The 22387-nt window shown below is 42.4% G+C and overlaps 1 protein-coding gene across 1 annotated transcript in view; it reads left to right on the top strand.

Moving 5' to 3' along the window:
• Positions 1–580: 580 nt before the first annotated feature.
• FAM47E (family with sequence similarity 47 member E) overlaps positions 581–22387 on the top strand; it is a gene marked incomplete at both ends in the record, with an annotated part of 42045 nt that continues 20238 nt past the window's right edge. The window contains 4 exons of the mRNA XM_079710584.1: positions 581–744; positions 4826–5252; positions 7401–7534; positions 14065–14170. Coding sequence (XP_079566710.1) covers positions 581–744; positions 4826–5252; positions 7401–7534; positions 14065–14170 — 831 coding nt within the window. The remainder of the gene's footprint in view (positions 745–4825; positions 5253–7400; positions 7535–14064; positions 14171–22387) is intronic.

Raw genomic sequence — 22387 nt, 5'->3', positions numbered from 1 at the left:
GTGGTGAACAAAACAGACATGAACACGCCTTCCCAACAGATTAAAACATAATTAAACCAAGAACCTGATCCTTCGCGCTTCCCCTGCCACGGTCCACGCCCCGGGGCGTTGGAGAAGGCTCTGGTGAGGCGACGGCTGGGGGCGCGTGTTCCCCGCTAGCAGCAGGGGGGCGCCCCGAGCGAGTCTGGGCAGCGCACAGCTCCGCGGGTCTCCTAGCGACCCGAGAGGCGGGGGAAACACACCACCGGAGGCCGGGTGGGCAGCCGGGGAACCACGGCTGACCGCAAGCAGTTGTTCGCCTCGCCGGCGCGGGCCCGGGTGTCGGTGCGCACGGACTGCAGGCCCTGGTAAGCGCGCGCGCACGCGCGAGGGCGCATCCTGCGGGTGGAGCGTGGAGGGAGCCTGCACCCACTGCTTGCTGCGGCTGGGGACGGGGGATGGCCAGGGGCCGCGGAGGACCCAACTCCCTTTCCTCCTCATGGTCCCCCGCAAAAATAGACCATAACCAGCGCGCGACGGTCCTCAACGCCAAGGACACTTTTTTTTGTTGTTGTTATCCTGAGTCCCCCAGAGGATGTAGATGAATATACCCATTCCAGATGGGAAACTGATGGCCATAGAGTCCTCTGCGGAGACTGGTTTAGCCTGCGACCCGCCCTTCTCCGTGTTAGACAGCACCTGGAGCCTTGGCCACCCAGCTGGTAACTGTGGCCAAGCTGAGCCCGTGTTTGGAGAGTACCTCGGGTGCTGGGGTGGTCTGCTGCCGTTTTGAATGTGTTGATCCGGGAGAGACAGCAGTCAGCTGTCCTGAAGAGAGGTCTTAGTTCCCTGCCCAGGAATTGAACCTGGGTAGCCTGGATGAAAACCAGGAATCCTAGCCACCAGGGGCTAGAGGCTAGAAGCAAAGTTCCCCTGGCTCTTACCCCCATTGAAAAAACTGTAAAAACAGGTACAGCGTTTATTATTAGAGACACAGCACAATGTATGGGAGAGCACACACTGAAACAGTTTATTTAAGTCAGGAGCTAGGCAGAAATACACACCCAGAGAGAAAGGGTATGGGTGTCCTCTCTTAATGAGGAGGAGGCAGTAAGTCAGAAACTAGGCGGAAGTATACAACCGGAGAGGAGTGCTGGCCTCCTGATTGAGAAAAGAAGTGAAGAGGTGATTTAAATCCCTTCTATAGGACAGTCCTTCCAGGTCTTTGTTTATTTACATCTGGCCAATTATCTTGCTTCTTTCTTCACACCTGACTGGTCCTAGGATGCTCCCCAACATGTGTGTGCAACTTTTTGCTAAGATGGATCCCACTGCAGAGGCCTGTGGGTGCATGTCCACACTTACTATGGGGTGCCGCCCCCTCCCTTTTTGACCCCCAAGGAGCCTTCCTGCGCATGTGCAGAAAGGGAAGTTTTCCTGACCTCAGGAGTGGTCATCTTATCTCTTTACTTCAGCAGAGCTCAGCTTCTGCCACTAGCTTTGTCCTTGGAGTGTCTGGGGGAGAACAAAGCTTCAATTTTACTCCACGTGACAGACACCAGCTCTCCAGCCCAGGGGCCCATCTGTCTCCTACCTCAGTGTCACTGCCGCAGGACAGGAAGCTGAGGCTTTCTGCCTTTGATTCCTCGAGCTGCTTATGAGAATGGAATTCGGCTCTCCTGGAGGCAGCACGATGTGGTGGTTAAGATTACAAAGTCTAGAATCAGAAAGGCTGGAGTTGAAGGCCAGTTTTCCTCTTGTTTGACTGGTGACCTTAGGCAACTTAGTTGCTGTTTCTGGACTCAGTTTTCCTACCTGGAAAATGGGGACAATAAAAGGAATCAGCTTTATAGGATTGTTGTGAGGATTTACTGACATATCACCTGTGAAGCAGTTACTGCCACATACATGCACTGTATACATGTCAGCAATTATGAACTCTTTGAGAATCTCTCCCCACCCCTATTTTCAAACTGTCTGCTTTGAAATAATTATAGACTCACAAGAAGTTGCAGATATAGTGCAGAGGCCCCATATACCCTTCCTCCAGATGCTTCCAGTAGTACCATCTTGCATAATGATAGTACATTACCAAAGCAGGAAATCAGCACTGGTGCAGTACATGAATTAGACAGTAGACTTTACTTGAATTTCACCAGTTTTCATTGTGTGTGTGTGTGTGTGTGTGTCTCAGTAAAATGTTGCCATATGTATACATCAAGATACAAAACTGTTTCCTCACCGCAAGGGAACCACTTCATGCTATCCCTTTATTATCATGCATTTTCCCACCCACAACCCTTGGCAACCACTAATTTGGCCTCCATTTCTATAATTTTGTTCTTTTGAGGATGTTAGATAAATAGAATAATACCTTTATTAAAGGTATAAAACTTTTGAGATTGGCTCTTTTTCATTCAGCGAAAGCCCTTGAGATCCATCCAAGAGATTGTGTGCATCAACAGTTAGTTCATTTTTCCTGCTGAGTTGTATTTCGTGGCATGGATGTACCATGGCTTATCCATTCATGTGCTGAAAGACATTCAGGTCATTTCTAGTTTTTAGCTATTACATATAAAGCTGCTATGAACATTTGCATACAGGTTTTTGTGTGAACATAAGTTTTCATTTCTTTAGGATAAATGCCTGACACTCTTTTGCAATTCTTAAAAATGGAAATATCCAAGTATCATATAGTGACTGTGAAAATAGTAAATGTTTAGAAAAAGTGTTTTATTTTCTGGGTCAAGCAAAATTTTTCATGAACTTAACAGAATGCAGAGTGGTAAGCTTATCAGCTATGAGAGGTAAAGTGGGGTCATGGGAAGCCCTCCGGCCAGATTGGTTGCCTTATTCACCTCTTTGGAACTCAGTTTCCTCATTGAAAATTGAGGAAGGTGAACTAGATTTCTTTCAAAGTTTCTGCCAGCTCTAACAATCTATGAGGTTTGAGCTAGCTGCCACACTTTCCCCATTTTGAGTTGTATGACTGTCCTTAAGTAAAAATATTGGTTATCAGATTTGATTTTATGAAGTGCTTGGGTGTTTGAATTTGTTGTAAATGTGTGGAAAATACACTTTGGTAAAGATATTTAATACTGTGGAGGGTAACTTGCTAACAGGTCATACTGAATGGGTCATCAAATCTCAAGATTAGATGGAATTTCGACATTCCCACCACTTAGCTATTTGAGTGATTTATTAATTGCAAAGGGCAACTTTTTGTAAACTCATGATTTTATATCCTTTCATTTAGATCTTCGCAGTAGAGATAGGTTAAGCCCTTAAAACACACATGCACGCACAGCAAGCAAGAAGTTTCTAGGACTCATAAGAAAAGAATAGAGATCAAGCTGGAACCTCTTAAAAACGTTTTGTGCCTATGAGTTCAACAAGGAGTAGATTTGCTGTAACGAGTAATTATAGATGAGAAGGGCCTGGAGGTGGAAGAGGCTTCAAGGAAAGACACCAATAATATAGAAATATCTCACTAGGGCAGTGTGATGTATTAGGATAATGAGAGACCTGCCATTAAGCTGCTCAGGTTCCAAGTCCTGACTTTGGCAATGGCTGGATATATTAGATTATCCAGGTCCCATTTTCCTTCCTATTTGTCCATCTGTCTCTTCCATCTTAGCTTCATGCCCTAACTACTCAGTGCAAACAGGGGTCTGATGGGTAAAGAAACAGAGTGAAGCAGGCTGCATATAAGGCAGTCGGGAGTGGTAGAGACTGTGAATAAGAGAGCATAGGACTTGTCTAAAGATGGCAGCCCTTATACCAATAATGGCTCCATGGATAGGTGGACCCAGTGTCCCCAGAGCTCCTGATTTTTGCTCCAGATTATTTGTGTGAACTTTTTTTATATGTCAGAAGCTCTGGCATAGTGGTTAAACACCTTTCTCCAGAGGCACACTACCTGGATTAAAATTTCAGCTCTCCCCCTTATTAGCTGTGGGAACTTTGACAAGTGTTTGTTTTTCAACTTCTTTGTGCCTCAATTTCCTTATCTGTAAATGGGAATAATATTAATACTTACTTCATAGGATTGTTATGAGATTAAAATAAGTTAATTCATGTAAAGCACTTAGAACAATACATGTTATATAGAAAGTTCTCAATACATGTGAACTATTATGATTCTTATTAAAACACAAATGGGATCAAATGACAGGTATGTGGGCCTGATACAGTCCATGAACAACCAGTTTGCAACCCTTGACCCCCTGAGTTTAGAGGAGAAATCGAGGTCCACAAAGGTTAAATGAAGGGCGAAGGTCATGCAGCTAGTTAGGGGCGAGTTGTCACTGTGTCCAAGTTCTTCCCACTGCACTGTATCCCTTTAAAGGAAAAGAAAGAGTCCCAGGAGGGGTCACAACTTGTGAGTATTCTTCACAAAGAGACTGGATAGCTGGATGGTGGTGACAGCACCACCAAATGTAATAATGGATTACATTTACACATAGTGACACGGATGAGCCTTTCTGGTATCCTGCTTGGTAAGCAAGTAACAGAATAGTACCATTTATGTACATGAAAGATACACAGGTCTTATAAGGATGTCTGCAAACAACGGGTACATTCCAAATCTGTTAGAGTGGTTTTGCTCGTGCAGGGGAGGGCAATGATGGTGGGATATGGGAATAACGTAGAATAAAGAAAACAGGGGAGGGGCCTTGCACAGACCAGCGATAACGTGCCATGAACCGGGACTATGATTAACTCAGGCTTCGCCACGTGACCCTCCCTTCCCCCACCTCTCCTCCTGAAACAGGTGGAGACCAGCCTGCTCACAACCTCCTTCTCCCACCCTTGTGGTCCATAACACCGGCATGTTGTCTTGCAGGTACAGAGAAGATCTGACGCCCAAGTGCTTCACAAAGCACGGGCGCAGGTCGCCATGCCCCACGTCACTGAACAGCCGGCGGTGGAGATTTGTGAGAACGCGACTGGATGACTTCCGGAAAGGCTGCCCGCCTTGCGGAGGTGTGATCACTCAGGGCCCTGAGGAGGGCTTTCTCCCCCAGATTTATCACAGAGCTCCCCGACCTGCCCCGAAGAGGAGCCAGAAGAACATGCTGCCTAGGGAAGCAGCCCTGTGTTCCACGCTCTCGCCAGCCTGCCAAGCGCGGAAGGACTTCCGGGTGGACGTTGAGGCCCATCCGACCCCGCACCCCTCGGCTCTCTACCCGGACCTGGAGGAAGACATGCTCGCAGAGGTGACCGCCTGGGGAATATTGCTCCTTAGATGCCTGGGGAGTTCCCTTCAGGGGGTGAGGGTGATGAATGTGTCCCCAGGGGGCCAGTTCTCCTTGGGTTTGGAGCAGCCTTCGAAGACATGCAAATGGCAGCAACATACCCCCTCTCCCTGTGCTTCCTATGAGGCCATCCAACTTATAAAGGCCCAGCAAACCAGAAGTGTCTGACTTCTTTACCCATGAAGCTCTACCAGTCTACTTTGCTTGTGACTTTTTAGGGGGACAACAGAGTGGAGGAATTGTTCAGTCTTGCTTCTGTCACGTTAGCCTGGTCTTGGGAGGTGTCCATGAGAATTATTAAGTGATGGCTAGAAAGGCACCTGAGCACCTGAAATGTCATGGGAAATTTCACCAGATTGCCAAGACTAGGGCTGGGCAGCAGCTGCAATGTGTCCCCTCTGTGCCAGGCTTCTTTTAACTTGCAGGTCTAATGTCCTTAGCATATGTCTCTTGTCCTCATAGCTCAAAACGGCCTCCACACCTCCAGGCATCGAGTCTGTCTTTCAGACAAGAAGGGGAAAGGCCAGAGTTTACAAGCTGCGTGCCAGCTGACTCTTTCAATGAGGCAAACAGGAGCTTTCCCAGTAAACACCTCCTTCATCCGACCACTCTCAGCTGCTAGGGAGTCTAGAAAAGTGAATGTCTTGGGTGGGTATTGCAGCACTGAACAAAATCCAGGACAAAATTCTATTAGATTTAAGGAAAGGGGGCAGGATGGATATTGGACAGGGAACTAACAGTGCCTGCTACCTCCCTACCCACTGCAGTCTGTTCCCTATGTCAGCAAGCATGACAGTTGTTGAGAAGGTAAACGCCTCTGCTCAAAGCTTCTCATTCAGAGTGAAGTCCTTGCCATGGTCTGGAAGGCCCTGCGTGTTCTGTGCTCCAGCCCATTCCTGCTCCCTCTCCAACCTCACCGCCTACTCCTCTGCCCTCCTCAGTCTGCTGCAGCCACTCTGGCCTCCTGGCTGCTCAGCAAACGTGAACAAGCATGTCCAGTTTAAGTCTCTGTTCCTTTGTCTGGAGCACTTGACCCCGATGTCTGCCTGGCTCACTCCTTCACTTGCTTCAGCTCTTTCCTCAATTATCTCCTCACTGGAGAGGCCTACATAAAATGACACTTCCCTCCCCCTCATCCTCTGTGCCTTACCATGATCTATTTCCATCCTAGCAGTTGTCAGCGCTGGGCTTCTCACTGGAATAAAAGCTCTACAAGGGCAGGGCTTTGCAAGGGCAGGAATTTTATCTGTGTCTTTCACTGTGTACCACCAATACCTGGCATATGGTAGACACTCAATAAATAGTTATGGATAATGAATGAATGAATGAGTAAGGGATTAGTGTCAGGGAAGTCTGTAGAAAGGACAACTGGAATTTCTAATCAATGATTTGCCCCCTGGGCTTTCCTTCACTGCCTCCTGCGGGCCAGAGCTTCTGAGTCCGTGACAAAGAGATTGTTTGCACACCTCCTTAGAGGGCACATGGGACTGTGGCTCTTATTCTCATGTCTGACCTCCTCAAACAGATGTGTTGGCTTCCTTCTGAAGCAGGGTCTCTTCTTGTGGTGCTATGATGGCCACCAGCAGCTCTAGATGTAAATTTTACCCAGAAAAACACCACCTCTTTTTGCACGGTTCCAGCAAAATTCCAGCACCAAATTTCCCTGGGTCTCACTTGGGTCTCATACCCATTCCTAAGCCAGTCACTGTGGGCCTGATTAACCTGCTCAGCCTGCAGAGTGACTAGTGGTCAGGCCAATTCAGATCACAAGGACTGAGAGTGGAGAGAGACATGATTCTCCAAAGAAAAGTCTAGATACTGTTACTCATAGGAGGAAGAATGGATGGTGGGCAGTCAAATAAACAGAAATCCTCTAGAGACACCTTTTTCTGTAGGGCAGTGGGGTCCGGGTGGGTCCAGAGGCACTGTTCCATCTAGAGGAGATGGAACTTCAGTAAAAAGGCCACATAGCTAATGTCTAGGTGATCGACGTTTACCTGCAGCACCCAGTGCTGTATTTGCACTGGAATTGCTGAACAGAATTGACCAACTGGAAAGGAAAAGGAAAAGGGACGACTAGGTCCCTTCTGTTTTAGGATCAAGGGGCACCCTTTTCAGCTCATCTTTCTTTCCTCCAAAGTTGTTTTCTGTTTGTAACTCTTATTAAAGGTGCTGGAAGTGCTGGATCCTGACAGGAAGCTGGAGGACACATGGGGTTATTGTCAGGGCATCCGGAAAAGAATGAAGGAACCCACAAAACTTTTAAAAAAACGTTCTACCCAAGTCTACCTGGGGTGGTAAGTATCGTTCTTAACCTCTCCCTCATTCCTGTCCCATGATGAAAATGTTCTAGTACAGATCTTCCTTGACTTACGGTGGGGTTATGTCTCCATAAACCATGGTAAATGGAATATACCGTAAGTCAAAGATGCATTTAATACACTTAACCTACCAAACATCATAGCGTAGCCTAGCCTACCTTAAACGTGCTCAGAACACTTACATTAGTCTACAGTTGGGCAAAATCATCTAACACAAAGCTTATTGTATAATAAAGTGTCAAATATCTTATGTCATTTATTGAATACAGCACTGAAGGTGAGAAACAGGATGGTTGTGTGGGTACAGGATGGTTGTAAGTGTATTGGCTGTTTGCCCTTGTGATCACGTGGCTGACGGGGAGCTGTGGTTCGCAGCCCAGCATCACGAGACAGTATCATCACTGCATATCACCAGCCCAGGAAAAGATCCAAATTCAAAATTCAAAGTGCATTTTCTAGTGAATGAACGTTGCTTGCTTTTACTCCATCATGAAGTAGAAAAATTGTAAGCCAAACCATCATAAGTCAGTGAACTATCTGTAGTTACCTTCTCAAAGCTTCTCATCTTTAGAATATTTTAGGAATAATTAAGAGAAGCAAAAGTAACTAAGTTCCTGAGGAGGCGGGAAGGGAGCCTCGGGTCCCGCTCTGAATAGTGTTTACTTCATAAATGGATGTGAAATAGCCAGCTATGGAGCGAGTACGGGTGTATCTGTGCGACTCCAGGACAGCTGTCAGAGAAGAAGAAAACTGCAGAAAACCTGATTGACTTTGATTAGCCCACAATGGCTTTCTGCATTACTGTGGCAGAAGCCCTTTTATTCAACACGACTGAGACCAGTAGTTGGTTGAATAACCAACCAACCAAACCAGCCAACCAAGAGGCTAACATAGGGAATTGTAGAAGATAATACTTTAGTACTTGACACATTTTACTTTACCCTAAAACATAACTGTACATTCACTTGCTAGTCTTTTAATATAAAGCCTTTTTTGGAGTATGGGTCTGCTGCTTGGAGTTTCCCAGTCATCTTTTTTGCATAAACTACACCAGTAATGCCACCTTCATTGAACCTTTCCAAAGCACTAAGCTAAATTTTCATAGAAACCGCTCTCTTTCATATCACACTTTTGTTTTCCCCATTCACGCATTATTTAATTTAAAATGTAAATGCCATGATAAGTATACTTGACACAAACAGATTTGGGATATGCATTTGACTGTTGAAATTAATGAGATCACTGGCAGGCACTGAAGCGTATGGATAAACTAGAGGGCAGCCCAGCCACAGCACCCAGGACACTTACATAGGACCCAGGACCACGGCCAGGGTGTTTGGAAGGGGCCACGGAGAGCTTTGCTAGTCACACAAGTTAGCTACATGGAAGTGGAGTGAGAGAGAATCCACTGATTAATTACACATGTTGGTTAGGGTGGGACATGAGGTGACAGGAACCCCACTGTTCTGGCCCCTTAGGGTACCCCTGGTCAGTTTGGGGAGAACAACTGGGCACACTCCTCTCAGCTCTGCCCTTCTACTGCAAAGCAAGATGGCCCATGGAAGCACGAGTTCTCCTCTCTTCCTTCCTTCTTTTTTTTTTTTTTTGCGGTACGCGGGCCTCTCACTGTTGTGGCCTCTCGCGTTGCGGAGCACAGGCTCTGGACGCGCAGGCTCACGGGCCCAGCCGCTCCGCGGCATGTGGGATCTTCCCGGACTGGGGCACGAACCTGCGTCCCCTGCATCGGCAGGCGGACTCTCAACCACTGTGCCACCAGGGAAGCCCTTTCCTTCCTTCTTGAGGGGAGCCCCACCCTGGTCCATGCTGCTGCTGCCTGGATGGGACAATCTGCCCATTTCTGGATTTCAGTTAGCAAGTCCTCTTGGACCTGAACCCAAGTGCTCGAACATGGTTGCTGCCAGTGATTAAGGGGACATTTTGGCTTTTGGCTTTGCTCTTTGTATTATTTTTCAGTGCTTAGAATGTGGGTGGGGAAGAGGGAGGAGTGTTGTAAGTAGGGGGTCCCCTTGGAGACTCCAACAGTGTGTGGGTCAGTGTGGCCCTGTGAGCATCTTTGAATTCTTGACCCTCAGGGACCACTAGCTCATTCTATTTATGCAAAAAGATCAACAGTACTTATCAAGCACCTACTATGGGTCATGGTCAGTGCTAGGTTCTGAGGACACAGTGGTAAACAAGTTAGGACCCCATCTTCGTGGTGATTGCAGACTGGTGTGGAAGAAAGCATTAAATATCAAGGGCATCAAGTCTTTGTTCACAAAGCCATATGTTTATGAAATATTACTTTTCTTTTATTTCTATTTATATCTGACACCAAGTCCTCATCCCACTGAATAGCAAACATTCAGTCGTGGTCATTTTTTGTAGTGTAAGAAAGTGGAATAGGCCTCTAGCAATTGCAGAGGCAATTAAATTGATATTTAATTTCTTTCTGGTTTGGGGGACTCTTTCTTTTCTCAACCCTTTGCTGTTTCTGTCACGCTCTATGCATCCACCCTACTCTCCCCATCCCATCTCAACACCTACATAATTACTTCAGTGAGCTTGGGTTTCTACACAATATAAGATCTGTCTTGGGCTTCCCTGGTGGCGCAGTGGTTGAGAATCTGCCTGCTAATGCAGGGGACACGGGTTCGAGCCCTGGTCTGGGAAGATCCCACATGCCGCGGAGCAAGTAGGCCTGAGAGCCACAACTACTGAGCCTGTGCGTCTGGAGCCTGTGCTCCACAACAAGAGAGGCCACGATAGTGAGAGGCCCGCACACCGCGATGAAGAGTGGCCCCCGCTTGCCACAACTAGAGAAAGCCCTCGCACAGAAACAAAGACCCAACACAGCAAAAATAAATTAATTAATTAATAAACTCCTACCCCCAACATCTTCTAAAAAAAAGAAGCCCTGAGTATCTTTAAAAAAAAAAAAAGATCTGTCTTTCACTTAGGCAGTTTTCTTGGTCAACCCTGCAAAAATCTCCAGGGCAAGAAATTTCAAGCTAATGGGTTATCTGCTTAAGAGGGGAGAAGGTAAAGTATAGAGGAAATGAACAAAATTAATGTGATAATAAATTGTCATATCACAAAATGAATGTATAATTATATAATGGCGAGGGTTTTTTTGTCAGTGTATTCACAGTTTCCTATGGCTGCTACACAAAGTAACACAAACTTGGTGGCTTAAAACAATAGAAATTTATTATCTTGCAGTTCTGAAGGCCTGAAGTCAGAAATCAGTATTACCTTGCTGAAATCAAAGTATCTGAAGGTACATGTTCTTCCAGAGGCTCTAGGGAATAATCTATTTCTTGCCTCTTTCAGCTTCTGTAGGCTGCCAGCCTTCCTTGGCTTGTGGCCATATCACTCCATTCTTCAAAGGACAGCATCTTCAAATCTCTCCCTGCCCTGTCTTCACATCACCTTCTCCTCTGTGTGTGTCAAATCTTCCTCTACCTCTCTCCTATAAGGCACTGGGATGGCGTTTAGGGCCCACCCAGATAATCCAGGATAATCTCCCCATCGCAAACTCCTTAGTTTAATCATATCTGTAAAGACTCTTTTTCCACATAAAGTAACCTTTAGAGGTTGCAAAGATCAGCACCTGATCTCTTTGAGAGACGTTAGCAGCCTCCCACATGAGGTAATATCTCCCATCTTTAAAACAACTTTCTTTAACTATATAGTCTCTTCTTTCCTTTAGAGCAGAACTCCTTGAAAGAGGTGACCATACTCACTTCCTCTTTCATTCTTTCTTTTCTTTTCTTTTTTTTTGCGGGCCTCTCACTGTTGTGGCGTCTCTCCTGTTGCGAAGCACAGGCTCCAGACGCGCAGGCTCAGCGGCCATGGCTCACGGGCCCAGCCGCTCTGCAGCATGTGGGATCTTCCCAGACCGGGGCACGAACCCGTGTCCCCTGCATCGGCAGGCGGACTCCCAACCACTGCGCCACCAGGGAAGCCCCCCAGTCTTCTTTTGCTGGTCCTTCCTCACCTTCTTTTTAACCTTGAAGTGTGTCAGTCTCTGGCGTCTTCTTTTCTGCATGTTTACGCAATCTAAGTCACCTCATTCAGTCTGTCTATGTATGGATGTTTAACATTTGCCTTTGAGTGTATAATTGGCATCTCAAACTCGACAAGTCCTAACTGAACTCTTGATTTCTTCCCCAAACCTACACCCGCTTCTGTCTTCTCCAGCTCAGTAAATAGTTACTCCATTCTTCCAGTGGCTTTTGAAACAGTGGTTGCAATCTGCCGAAAAATCCTAACGCCTTTACCTTTGAAATATACCTAGAATCTCACCTGTTCTACTAGTGTCAGTCTATTCCAAGATACCATCATCTCTTGCCTGGATTATTGGAATAGTTTACTAACTGGCCTCATGGCCTCCACCCAGCCCCCATCCTCTGCCCCAGTCTGTTTGTTGCACAATAGCTAAAGTGATTCTGTAAAAAACTTAAGTCATACAGTATCAGTCCTATGCTCAAAATTCTCCAGTTGCTTACTTATTCAGAGTAAAGTCCATAGTCCTTACAGTTGCCTCTCAAGTTCCTTATGATCAGGTTCCCGTTATCTCTTCAGGCCTCATCCTCTACTATTATATCCTTTAAGTACTCCTCTCCAGTCGCATTGACCTCTTTGTGTGCCTCATACATGCTTAGCACCAACCTCAGGGCCTTTGCACAGGCTTTTCTTTTCTGCCTGGTGTCTGCATTGTTTGATATCTACATGGTTTAATCCCTTTCTTGTTTTGGGTCTCTGCTCAAAGATCACTTTGAGAGAACTTTTCTGTATAAATAAGAGCCCCCTGTCATCATTCTCCATCCCTCCTGCCCTGTTTTATTTTTCTTTATACCAGTTATAATCAGCTGGTACATATTTGTTTAGCTCTTTCCTATCTGTCTCTCCCTACTCAATTGTAAGCTCTGTGAGGACAGGGTCTTAACTTTATTTACAGCTGAATCCAAATGCCTAGAATGGTGCCTGGCACATAGTTGGTGCCTAATAAATATTTGTTGAATGGATGGGTGGATGAATTAATATATAGGTGCTATGAATAAAAGGTACAGGGTGCTATGAATAAAATGTGGGTTCTGGGGACAGACTGTGTGAATACCTCCCTGAGCAAGTGGCACGTATGTTGAGACATAATGGGGATGAGGGAATGGAGTTGGCATTGCAGTCAGTTAGAATAACATGTACAAAGGCCCTGTGGCTGGATGGGAGCATGATAAATTCATGGGACTGAGAGGGAGCCACTATGTTTGGAGCTCAGAGAGTGAGGGAGTGTGTAGTTACAGAAGAATCTGGAGAGGTAGGTAAGGAACAGGCCATGAAGAGCCCTGAAAACTGATTTTAGACTTAGATCTTTACTGGAGGAGTAACAAGAAGCTATTGAACTCAAAAATCTTGTACCTGAATGTCCATAGCAGCATTATTCATTATAGCCAGAGTGGTAACAACTCAAATATCCATCAACCAACTGATGATGGATAAACAAAATGTGGCCTCTCCATACAATGGAATATTATTCAGCCATGAAAAGGAAGAAACTACTGATACATGCAACAGCATGTATGAAATTTGAAAACATTATGCTAAGTGAAAGAAGTCAGACATAAAAGATCATATATTATATGGTTCCATTCAGATAAAATGCCCAGAATTGGCAAATCCACAGAGACACAAAGTAGATTAGTGGTTTTTAAGAGCAGAGAGAATGGTGGGGGTGGGGAGATGAACAGTGACTGTTAATGGTTATGGGTCTTCTTTTTTGGGGTGACGAAGATTTTTCAGAATTAGTGGTGATGGTTGCACAACTTTGTAAATACATGAAAGCAACTGAATTGTATACTTTGAAATGGTAAATATTAGGGTGTGTGAGTTATATCTCAATTTTTAAAAAGAAGCTATTGAAGAGGCTTAATCCAGGATGAAGGGTAGCTGCATTTGATAAGACAAGATTTACATTTTGGGAATGGATTAGGGATTAGCAGTTAGGGCCTTAAGAGAAAATGCAGAGACCCCAGCAAGGAGCCTTTTACAACAGTCCAGAGAAGGAGCCTTTTACAACAGTCCAGAGAAGGAGACAGAGTTAAAATCTACCAGATTTACTAATAGGCTGGAGTTTAGGGCTGAGGGAGAGAGAAGGCAAGGATATCTCCTACTTGTCAAGATAGTCTTGACAGATTCCAAGCACTGTAATTTGTGTTTTTACCTGAAATAGGTCTTAATAAATGGTACTCATAATTTAAAAAAATTAACTTACAGTGATAAAATTCTATATCAGCTTTAATTGTTCTAAATAAATATACTTGTCTTTATGATATTGATGAGAATATGATCTCTGAAAAATATTAACATAGAATTTGTACCAGCTTGCAAGAGCCTGCCTGTTAAACGTACTTGCATTATGAGCTCCTCCCCAAGATACTATTTGAAATCCACCTGGATTCATGGTGCTTTATATTGTGATTCTTTGATGATCTCATTAACTTTAGTCCCAAGAAGACACCTGTGTCACATCCAGGCCAATGGCTTTATGAAGAAAAGAAGCCAAGTGAAACAGATCTGCTCTGCAATGATGGTCCATTTCTTCACGAAAACGTACTCAAAGTAGTTAGCGACTTCTGCAGCTGGGCTACTGAGTTTGTAAGTTACTGGTAATACTTACAAGTCGAGCTCAAAGTTGCTTTTGTTAAAAAACAGTGTTTGGATATAATCTAAGTCAAATAGGCAGAGTCGTAAAGGAATCTTTTGACTCTCCCACTGTTTAAAATAGAAATGTTTCTTGTAGGTGAAATTTCTGGAAAGTTTGCAAGCTTACAACCAATGTTTGAATGTTTATTGTTTATATGTACATTGCTGTTGTTTCATATATTTTTAAAATTAAAATTTTTTTTTATCATTATAATTTTTTTAATTAGCTTTTTATTTTGGAATTGTCTTAGATTTACAGAAAAGTTACAAAAATAGTAAGAAATTTCCCATATTTCACATGCCCAGTTCCTCCTATTAATAACATCTCTCGTGTTAATAATTAGTATGGTACACTTGAAAAAATTAATGTGCCATTATCAATACATTTTTTTTGAATTTTATTTATTTTTTTATACAGCAGGTTCTTATTAGTCATCCATTTTATACACGTCAGTGCATACATGTCAATCCCAATCTCCCAATTCATCACACCACCACCCCACCTCCCAGGGCTTTCCCCCCTTGGTGTCCATACGTTTGTTCTCTACATCTGTGTCTCAGTTTCTGCCTTGCAAACTGGTTCATCTGTACCATTTTTCTAGGTTCCACATACATGTGTTAATATACAATATTTGTTTTTCTGACTTACTTCACTCTGTATGACAGTCTCTAGATCCATCCACGTCTCTACAAATGACAAAATTTCATTCCTTTTTACAGTTGAGTAATATTCCATTGTATATTTGTACCACAACTTCTTTATCCATTCATCTGTCGATGGGCATTTAGGTTGCTTCCATGACCTGGCCATTGTAAATAGTGCTGCAATGAACATTGGGATGCATGTGTCTTTTTTCAATTATGGTTTTCTGTGGGTATATTTCTCTGGGTTTTCTCTGGGATTGCTCGGTCATATGGTAATTTGATTTTTAGTTTTTGAAGGAACCTCCATACTGTTCTCCATAGTGGCTGTATCAATTGACATTCCCACCAACAGTGCAAGAGGGTTCCCTTTTCTCCACACCCTCTCTAGCATTTGTTGTTTGTAGATTTTCTGATGATGCCCATTCTAATTGGTGTGAGGTGATACCTCATTGTAGTTTTGATTTGCATTTCTCTAATAATTAGTGATGTCGAGCAGCTTTTCATGTGCCTCTTGGCCATCTGTATGTCTTCTTTGGAGAAAGGTCTATTTAGGTCTTCTGCCCATTTTTGCATTGGGTTGTTTGTTTTTTTAATATTGAGCTGCATGAGCTGTTTATATATTTTGGAGATTAATCCTTTGTCCGTTGATATGTTTGCAAATATTTTCTCCCATCCTGAGGGTTGTCTTTTCGTCTTGTTTATGGTTTCCTTTGCTGTGCGAAAACTTTTAACTTTCATTAGGTCCCATTTGTTTATTTTTGTTTTTATTTCCATTACTCTAGGAGGTGGATCAAAAAAGATCTTGCTGTGATTTATGTCAAAGCGTGTTCTTCTTATGTTTTCCTCTAAGAGTTTTATAGTGTCTGGTCTTACATTTAGGTCTCTAATACATTTTGAGTTTATTTTTGTGTATGGTGTTAGGGAGTGTGCTAATTTCATTCTTTTACATGTAGCTGTCCAGTTTTCCCAGCACCACTTATTGAAGAGACTGTCTTTTCTCCATTGTATATCGTTGCCTCCTTTATCATAGATTAGTTGACCATAGGTGCGTGGGTTTATCTCTGGGGTTTCTATCTTGTTCCATCGACCTGTATTTCTGTTTTTGTGCCACTACCATATTGTCTTGATTACTGTAGCTTTGTAGTATAGTCTGGACTCAGGGAGTCTGATTACTCCAGCTCCGTTTGTTTCCCTCAAGACCTCTTTGGCTATTTGGGGTCTTTTGTGTCTCCATACAAATTTTAAGATTTTTTGTTCTAGTTCCATGAGAAATGCCATTGGTAATTTGATAGGGATTTCATTGAATCTGTAGATTGCTTTGGATAGTATAGTCATTTTCACAATATTGATTCGTCCAATCCAAGGACATGGTGTATCTCTCCATCTGTTTGAATCATCTTTAATTTCTTTTATCAGCGTCTTATAGTTTTCTGCATACAGGTTTTTGTCTCCCTCGGTAGGTTTATTCCTAGGTATTTTATTCTTTTTGTTGCAATGGTAAATGGGAGTGTTTCCTTAATTTCTCTATCAGATTTTTCATCATTAGTGTATAGGAATGCAAGAGATTTCTGTGCATTAATTTTGTATCCTGCAACTTTACCAAATTCATTGATTAGCTCTAGTAGTTTTCTGGTGGCATCTTTAGGATTCTCTATGTATAGTATCATGTCATCTGCAAACAGTGACAGTTTTACTTCTTCTTTTCCAATTTGGATTCCTTTTACTTCTCTTTCTTCTCTGATTGCTGTGGCTGTGACTTCCAAAACTATGTTGAATAATAGTGGTGAGAGTGGACATCCTTGTCTCATTCCTGATCTTGGAGGAAATGCTTTCAGTTTTTCACCATTGAGAATGATGTTTGCTGTGGGTTTGTCGTATATGGCCTTTATTATGTTGAGGTAGGTTCCCTCTATGCACACTTTCTGGAGAGCTTTTATCATAAATGGCTGTTGAATTTTGTCAAAAGCTTTTTCTGCATCTATTGAGATGATCATATGGTTTTTATTCTTCAATTTGTTAATATGGTGTATCACATTGATTGATTTGCACATATTGAAGAATCCTTGCAACCTTGGAGTAAATCCCACTTGATCATGGTGTATGATCCTTTTAATGTGTTGTTGGATTCTGTTTGCTAGTATTTTGTTGAGGATTTTTGCTTCTATGTTCATGAGTGATATTGGTCTGTACTTTTCTTTTTTTGTAGTACCTTTGTCTGGTTTAGATATTAGGGAGATGGTGGCCTCATAGAATGAGTTTGGGAGTGTTCCTTCCTCTGCAATTTTTTTGGAAGAGTTTGAGAAGGATGGGTGTTAGCTCTTCTCTAAATGTTTGATAGAATTCACCCGTGAAGCCATCTGGTCCTGGACTTTTGTTTGTTGGAAGATTTTTAATCACAGTTTCAATTTCACTCATGGTGATTGGTCTGTTCATATTTCTATTTCTTCCTGGTTCAGTCTTGGAAGGTTATACTTTTGTAAGAATTTGTCCATTTCTTCCAGGTTTTCCATTTTATTGGCATAGAGTGGCTTGTAGCCTCTTAGGATGCATTGTATTTCTGCGGTGTCCATTGTAACTTCTCCTTTTTCATTTCTAATTTTATTGATTTGAGTCCTTTCCCTCTTTTCCTTGATGAGTCTGGCTAATGGTTTATCAATTTTATCTTCTCAAAGAACCAGCTTTTAGTTTTATTGATCCTTGCTATTGTTTTCTTTGTTTCTACTTCATTTATTTCTGCTCTGATTTTTATGATTTCTTTCCTTCTACTAACTTTGGGTTTTGTTTGTTCTTCTTTCTTTAGTTCCTTTAGGTGTAAGGTTAGATTGTTTATTTGAGATTTTTCTTGTTTCTTGAGGTAGGCTTGTATAGCTATAAACTTCCCTCTTAGAAATGCTTTTGCTGCATCCCATAAGTTTTGGATCATCATGTTTTCATTGTCATTTGTCTCTAGGTATTTTTTGATTTCCTGTTTGATTTCTTCAGGGATCTCTTGGTTATACAGTAATGTATTGTTTAGCCTCCATGTGTTTGTGTTTTTTTTCCCTTTAATTGATTTCTAATCTCATAGTGTTGTGGTCAGAAAAGATGCTTGATATTATTTCAATTTTCTTAAATTCACTGAGGCTTGATTTGTGACCCAAGATTTGATCTATCCTGGAGAACGTTCCATGCACACTGGAGAAGAAAGTGTAATCTGCTGCTTTTGGATGGAATGTCCTATAAATATCAATGAAATCTATCTGGTCTATTGTGTCATTTAAACCTTGTGTTTCCTTATTAATTTTCTGTTTGGATGATTTGTCCATTGGTGTGAGTGAGGTGTTAAAGTCCCCCTCTATTATTGTGTTACTGTCAATTTCCTCTTTTATAGCTGTTAGCAGTTGCCTTATGTATTGAGGTGCTCCTATGTTGGGTGCATATATATTTATAATTGGTATATCTTCTTGGATTGATCCCTTGATCAATATGTAGTGTCCTTCCTTGTCTCTTGTAACATTCTTTATTTTAAAGTCTATTTTATCTGATATGAGTATTGCTACTCCAGCTTTCTTTTGATTTCCATTTGCATGGAATATCTTTTTCCATTCCCTCACTTTCAGTCTGTATGTGTCCCTAGGTCTGAAGTGGGTCTCTTGTAGACAGGATGTAGATGGGTCTTGTTTTTGTATCCATTCAGAGAGCCTGTGTCTTTTGATTGGAGGATTTAATCCATTCACGTTTAAGATAATTATCAATATGTATGTTCCTATTACAATTTTCTTAATTATTTTTTGGTTTGTTTTTGTAGGTCCTTTACTTCTCTTGTGTTTCCCACTTAGAGAAGTTCGTTTAACATTTGCTGTAGAGCTGGTTTGGTGGTGCTGAATTCTCTTAGCTTTTGCTTGTCTGTAAAACTTTTGATTTCTGCATCGAATCTGAATGAGATCCTTGCTGGGTAGAGTAATCTTGGTTGTAGGTTCTTCCCTTTCATCATTTTAAGTATATCATGCTGCTCCCTTCTGGTTTGTAGAGTTCCTGCTGAGAAATCAGCTGTTAATCTTATGGGAGTTCCCTTGTATGTTATTTGTCATTTTCCCTTGCTGCTTTCAATAATTTTTCTTTGTCTTCAATTTTTGCCAGTTTGATTACTATATGTCTCGGCGTGTTTCTCCTTGTGTTTCTCCTGTATGGGACTCTCTGCGCTTCCTGGATTTGGGTGGCAATTTCCCTTCCCATGTTAGGGAAGTTTTTGACTATAATCTCTTCAAATATTTTCTTGGGTCCTTTCTCTCTCTCTTCTCCTTCTGGGACCCCTGTAATGCTAATGTTGCTGCGCTTAATGTTTTTGCAGAGTTCTCTTAGGCTGTCTTCATTTCTTTTCATTCTTTTTTCTTTATTCTGTTCCGTGGCAGTGAATTCCACCATTCTGTCTTCCAGGTCACTTATCCGTTCTTCTGCCTCCGTTATTCTGCTATTGATTCCTTCTAGTGTAGTTTTCATTTCAGTTATTGTATTGTTCATCTCTGTTTGTTTGTTCTTTAATTCTTCTAGGTCTTTGTTAAACATTTCTTGCATCTTCTCGATCTTTGCCTCCATTCTTTTTCCGAGGTGCTGGATCATCTTCGCTATCATTATTCTGAATTCTTTTTCTGGAAGATTGCCTATCTCCACTTCTTTTAATTGTTTTTCTGGGGTTTTATCTTGTTCCTTCATCTGGTATATAGCCCTGTGCCTTTTCATCTTGTCTGTCTTTCTGTGAATGCGGTTTTTGTTCCACAGGCTCCAGGATTGTAGTTCTTCTTGCTTCTGCTCTCTGCCCTCATATATTTTAAAAAGTGGCTCTCTGCACCCATCTTTATTGAGATACAATTGACATATAACATTGTGTAAGTTTAAGGTATACAATGTAATAATTTGATACATGTATATATCGCAAAATGATTACTACGATCTGGTTAGTTAACAAATCCATCACCTCATGTAATTACCTCTGTGTGTGTGAGGTGAGAACATGTAAGATCTACTCTCTTAGCAACTTTCAAGTATATACTACAGCGTTGTTAACTAGAGTCACTATGCTGTACATTAGATTCCCCAGAACTTACTCATCTTATAACTGGAAGTTTGTACCCTTTGGGCATCTCCCCATTTCGCCCACCCCATTTTTTCATATTTTAATCTTTCATTTCAGTGTTAGGACCTTCTTTTCTCTCTGTCCTTCCCTCTTTCTTCAATTCATTTTTCTCAGTTATATTTATCTGTAAGTACTTGGAAAGCTATGCTTGACTACAGTCCTTAACGAAAAATATTTGACAGGAGGAGACTTTTGACTCAGTTATCAAGTTCTTTTCTTGCTCTCCTTCTAAGAACCTTTTTAGTTACCTATTCCTGTCCCTGAGTCCCTGTAGATGTCTAGATTCCTGATGCTTTTTCCTGAATTTAAGACTCTCTAGAATTTTCAATCCCCCTCCCCCCATTTTTTGAGTGTATTAGTCAGTTTTAGTCAATATATTATTTTGGACTATTTCTTTGGCAAGTAATATAATTCAGACTAGATTAAGTGAGAAAAGGGAATCAACCAGAAGTATTCAGAGCTTCAGGCACAGCTGGATCTGGGTGCTAAAATGTTTTTAGATGCTCTCCCTATCACTTAGCTACTCTCTTCTGACTTCACATTCCTGTAGTCTTTCCCTAAGAGATATCAAAAGTATTCACTAAATTTTCCAAGCTTATATCCCACCAGGCAACAACCTAACATGGGAAAAGAACAACCTTTTTCCCATAGGGAAAAATCCAGGGCTTACTCTCACCAGACTAACCTGGGGCACACCTGTGCCTGAATTATCCACTATGAGTAAGGAGATGGAATATGCTCATTGACTGGTCTAGGTCACACGTCCAACCCTGAGGCCAAGAGGTGGGCATGTCCAGCCCATTTGCAACAGATTGACTGAAAGTGGTGGAGGGAGGCTCCCCAGAGTGTGACTGGAGTAGGGATGCTGGACAGGGTAGGTGATGCCCACTCTACCATTGCTTGTCTACAAGCTGACTGGACAGGATTGCCGGAGTCCCAGCCCTTCCACTTCTCCCATTCCTACTGCTGGAGACTATTCCTCTTTCAAGGCAGGAAGTGTAAGGAACCCTAGGATAATAGTTTAACTGCTGTGGTAACCAGCCTTGTTTTCAGTCCCTTATGACCAAGGTCCCATAACTGTCATACTACTTTGGTCCCGATCACATCACCCTGTGGTATTTTCTCTATAGCACTAGTTTATACTTTCCTTCCATGTTGTTTATTTATTTATTTTTTACCTCATTGATTCTGCTTGCTCTAGTTTATACCCCTGGCTCGATTTAATGACCCCTGTCTATAAATTTCACTCCAACATCAGCTTCAGTTGCTAATGGCCTCATTCTCTGTATTCCCCAACTTATATATTCCAAAGTAGGATTGTGTTGAGCCTGTAGAGCAGGAAAAAATAATTTTCCTTTTATTCTTCTAAGTTCTCTCTGGGATCTCTATAACTAAAGGCAGATTAACAAGAGAAAAACAAACAGAAGTTTATTAACAAGTATACCTCATATATACATGGGAGATACCCAGGGAAAAATGACTAACTCTCCTAGGTGGCTTAGAATTCAGGCTCAAATACCAACTTCTGCCAAAGACAAAGAGAGAAAGGTGTGGGGAGTCAGTAATGGGGAGGTGACCAGGAAGAAATAGGAGAACAAGAATATGGTTTATTATGCAGATTTAAGTGGGTGCCTTTTCCTTTGCTAAGAGTGTCTTATGATTTAAAGTCTTCCTTCTCTTCCTGGAATGGAGAGGGAAACAGCCTTACAAGTGGAGATTTTTAAAATAAATGTAAATTTCACTTAAAGGGTGACTTCTACTCCATTTCTAGATCGTTTCCTGTGTTGTCTGCTGTTTCTCAAAATCATCAGCTCAAAATAAGCCTTAAGCCAGAGACATATTTTGGGGTGCTATATTCTACTATCCTTCAAATCTAAGTTATCTTTCTGCCATATCATAGATCCACGGTCAGTCTACAGATTAGGGGCTCTTAATGTGCCCATTTGTACTCCTGCCAGCTATGGCTGGGGGACGGGAGGCGGGTTTGTTCTGTGCACAAAACATGGCTGACTAAAATGAGCCCATGGCTTCAGTAGGAGCCCCGAACAGGGCAGCTTCCTGTATAAGGGGCTGTGGGAAGAACACACACTAACATTTCTAGACATGTCTGGAAAATACCTCTAAAGATGTTACTGCTATAAAGTGTTGGAGATGTTTGCTTTTGATCAAACAGACTGAATTTTCCTCAGCACCACTATCTCCCTCAGGACTCAGTGCATCTTGTAGGTCCTAAGTTGTCTCTTAATGCACTGACAAAGCTCTCCAGACCTCAAATACTTCTTGTCTCCTACAAATGGTGACTGAGCACTTTCTACCTCTCCTTTAAACTACCTCTCTCTTCTCCGGCCATGGTCGAATACCTCCTG

This window comes from Hyperoodon ampullatus (assembly GCF_949752795.1).
Source record: "Hyperoodon ampullatus genome assembly, chromosome: 1".
Taxonomy (NCBI): Eukaryota; Metazoa; Chordata; class Mammalia; order Artiodactyla; family Ziphiidae; genus Hyperoodon; species Hyperoodon ampullatus.
Note: the sequence above shows the minus strand (reverse complement) of the source record. Positions and strands in the feature narration are given on the sequence as shown.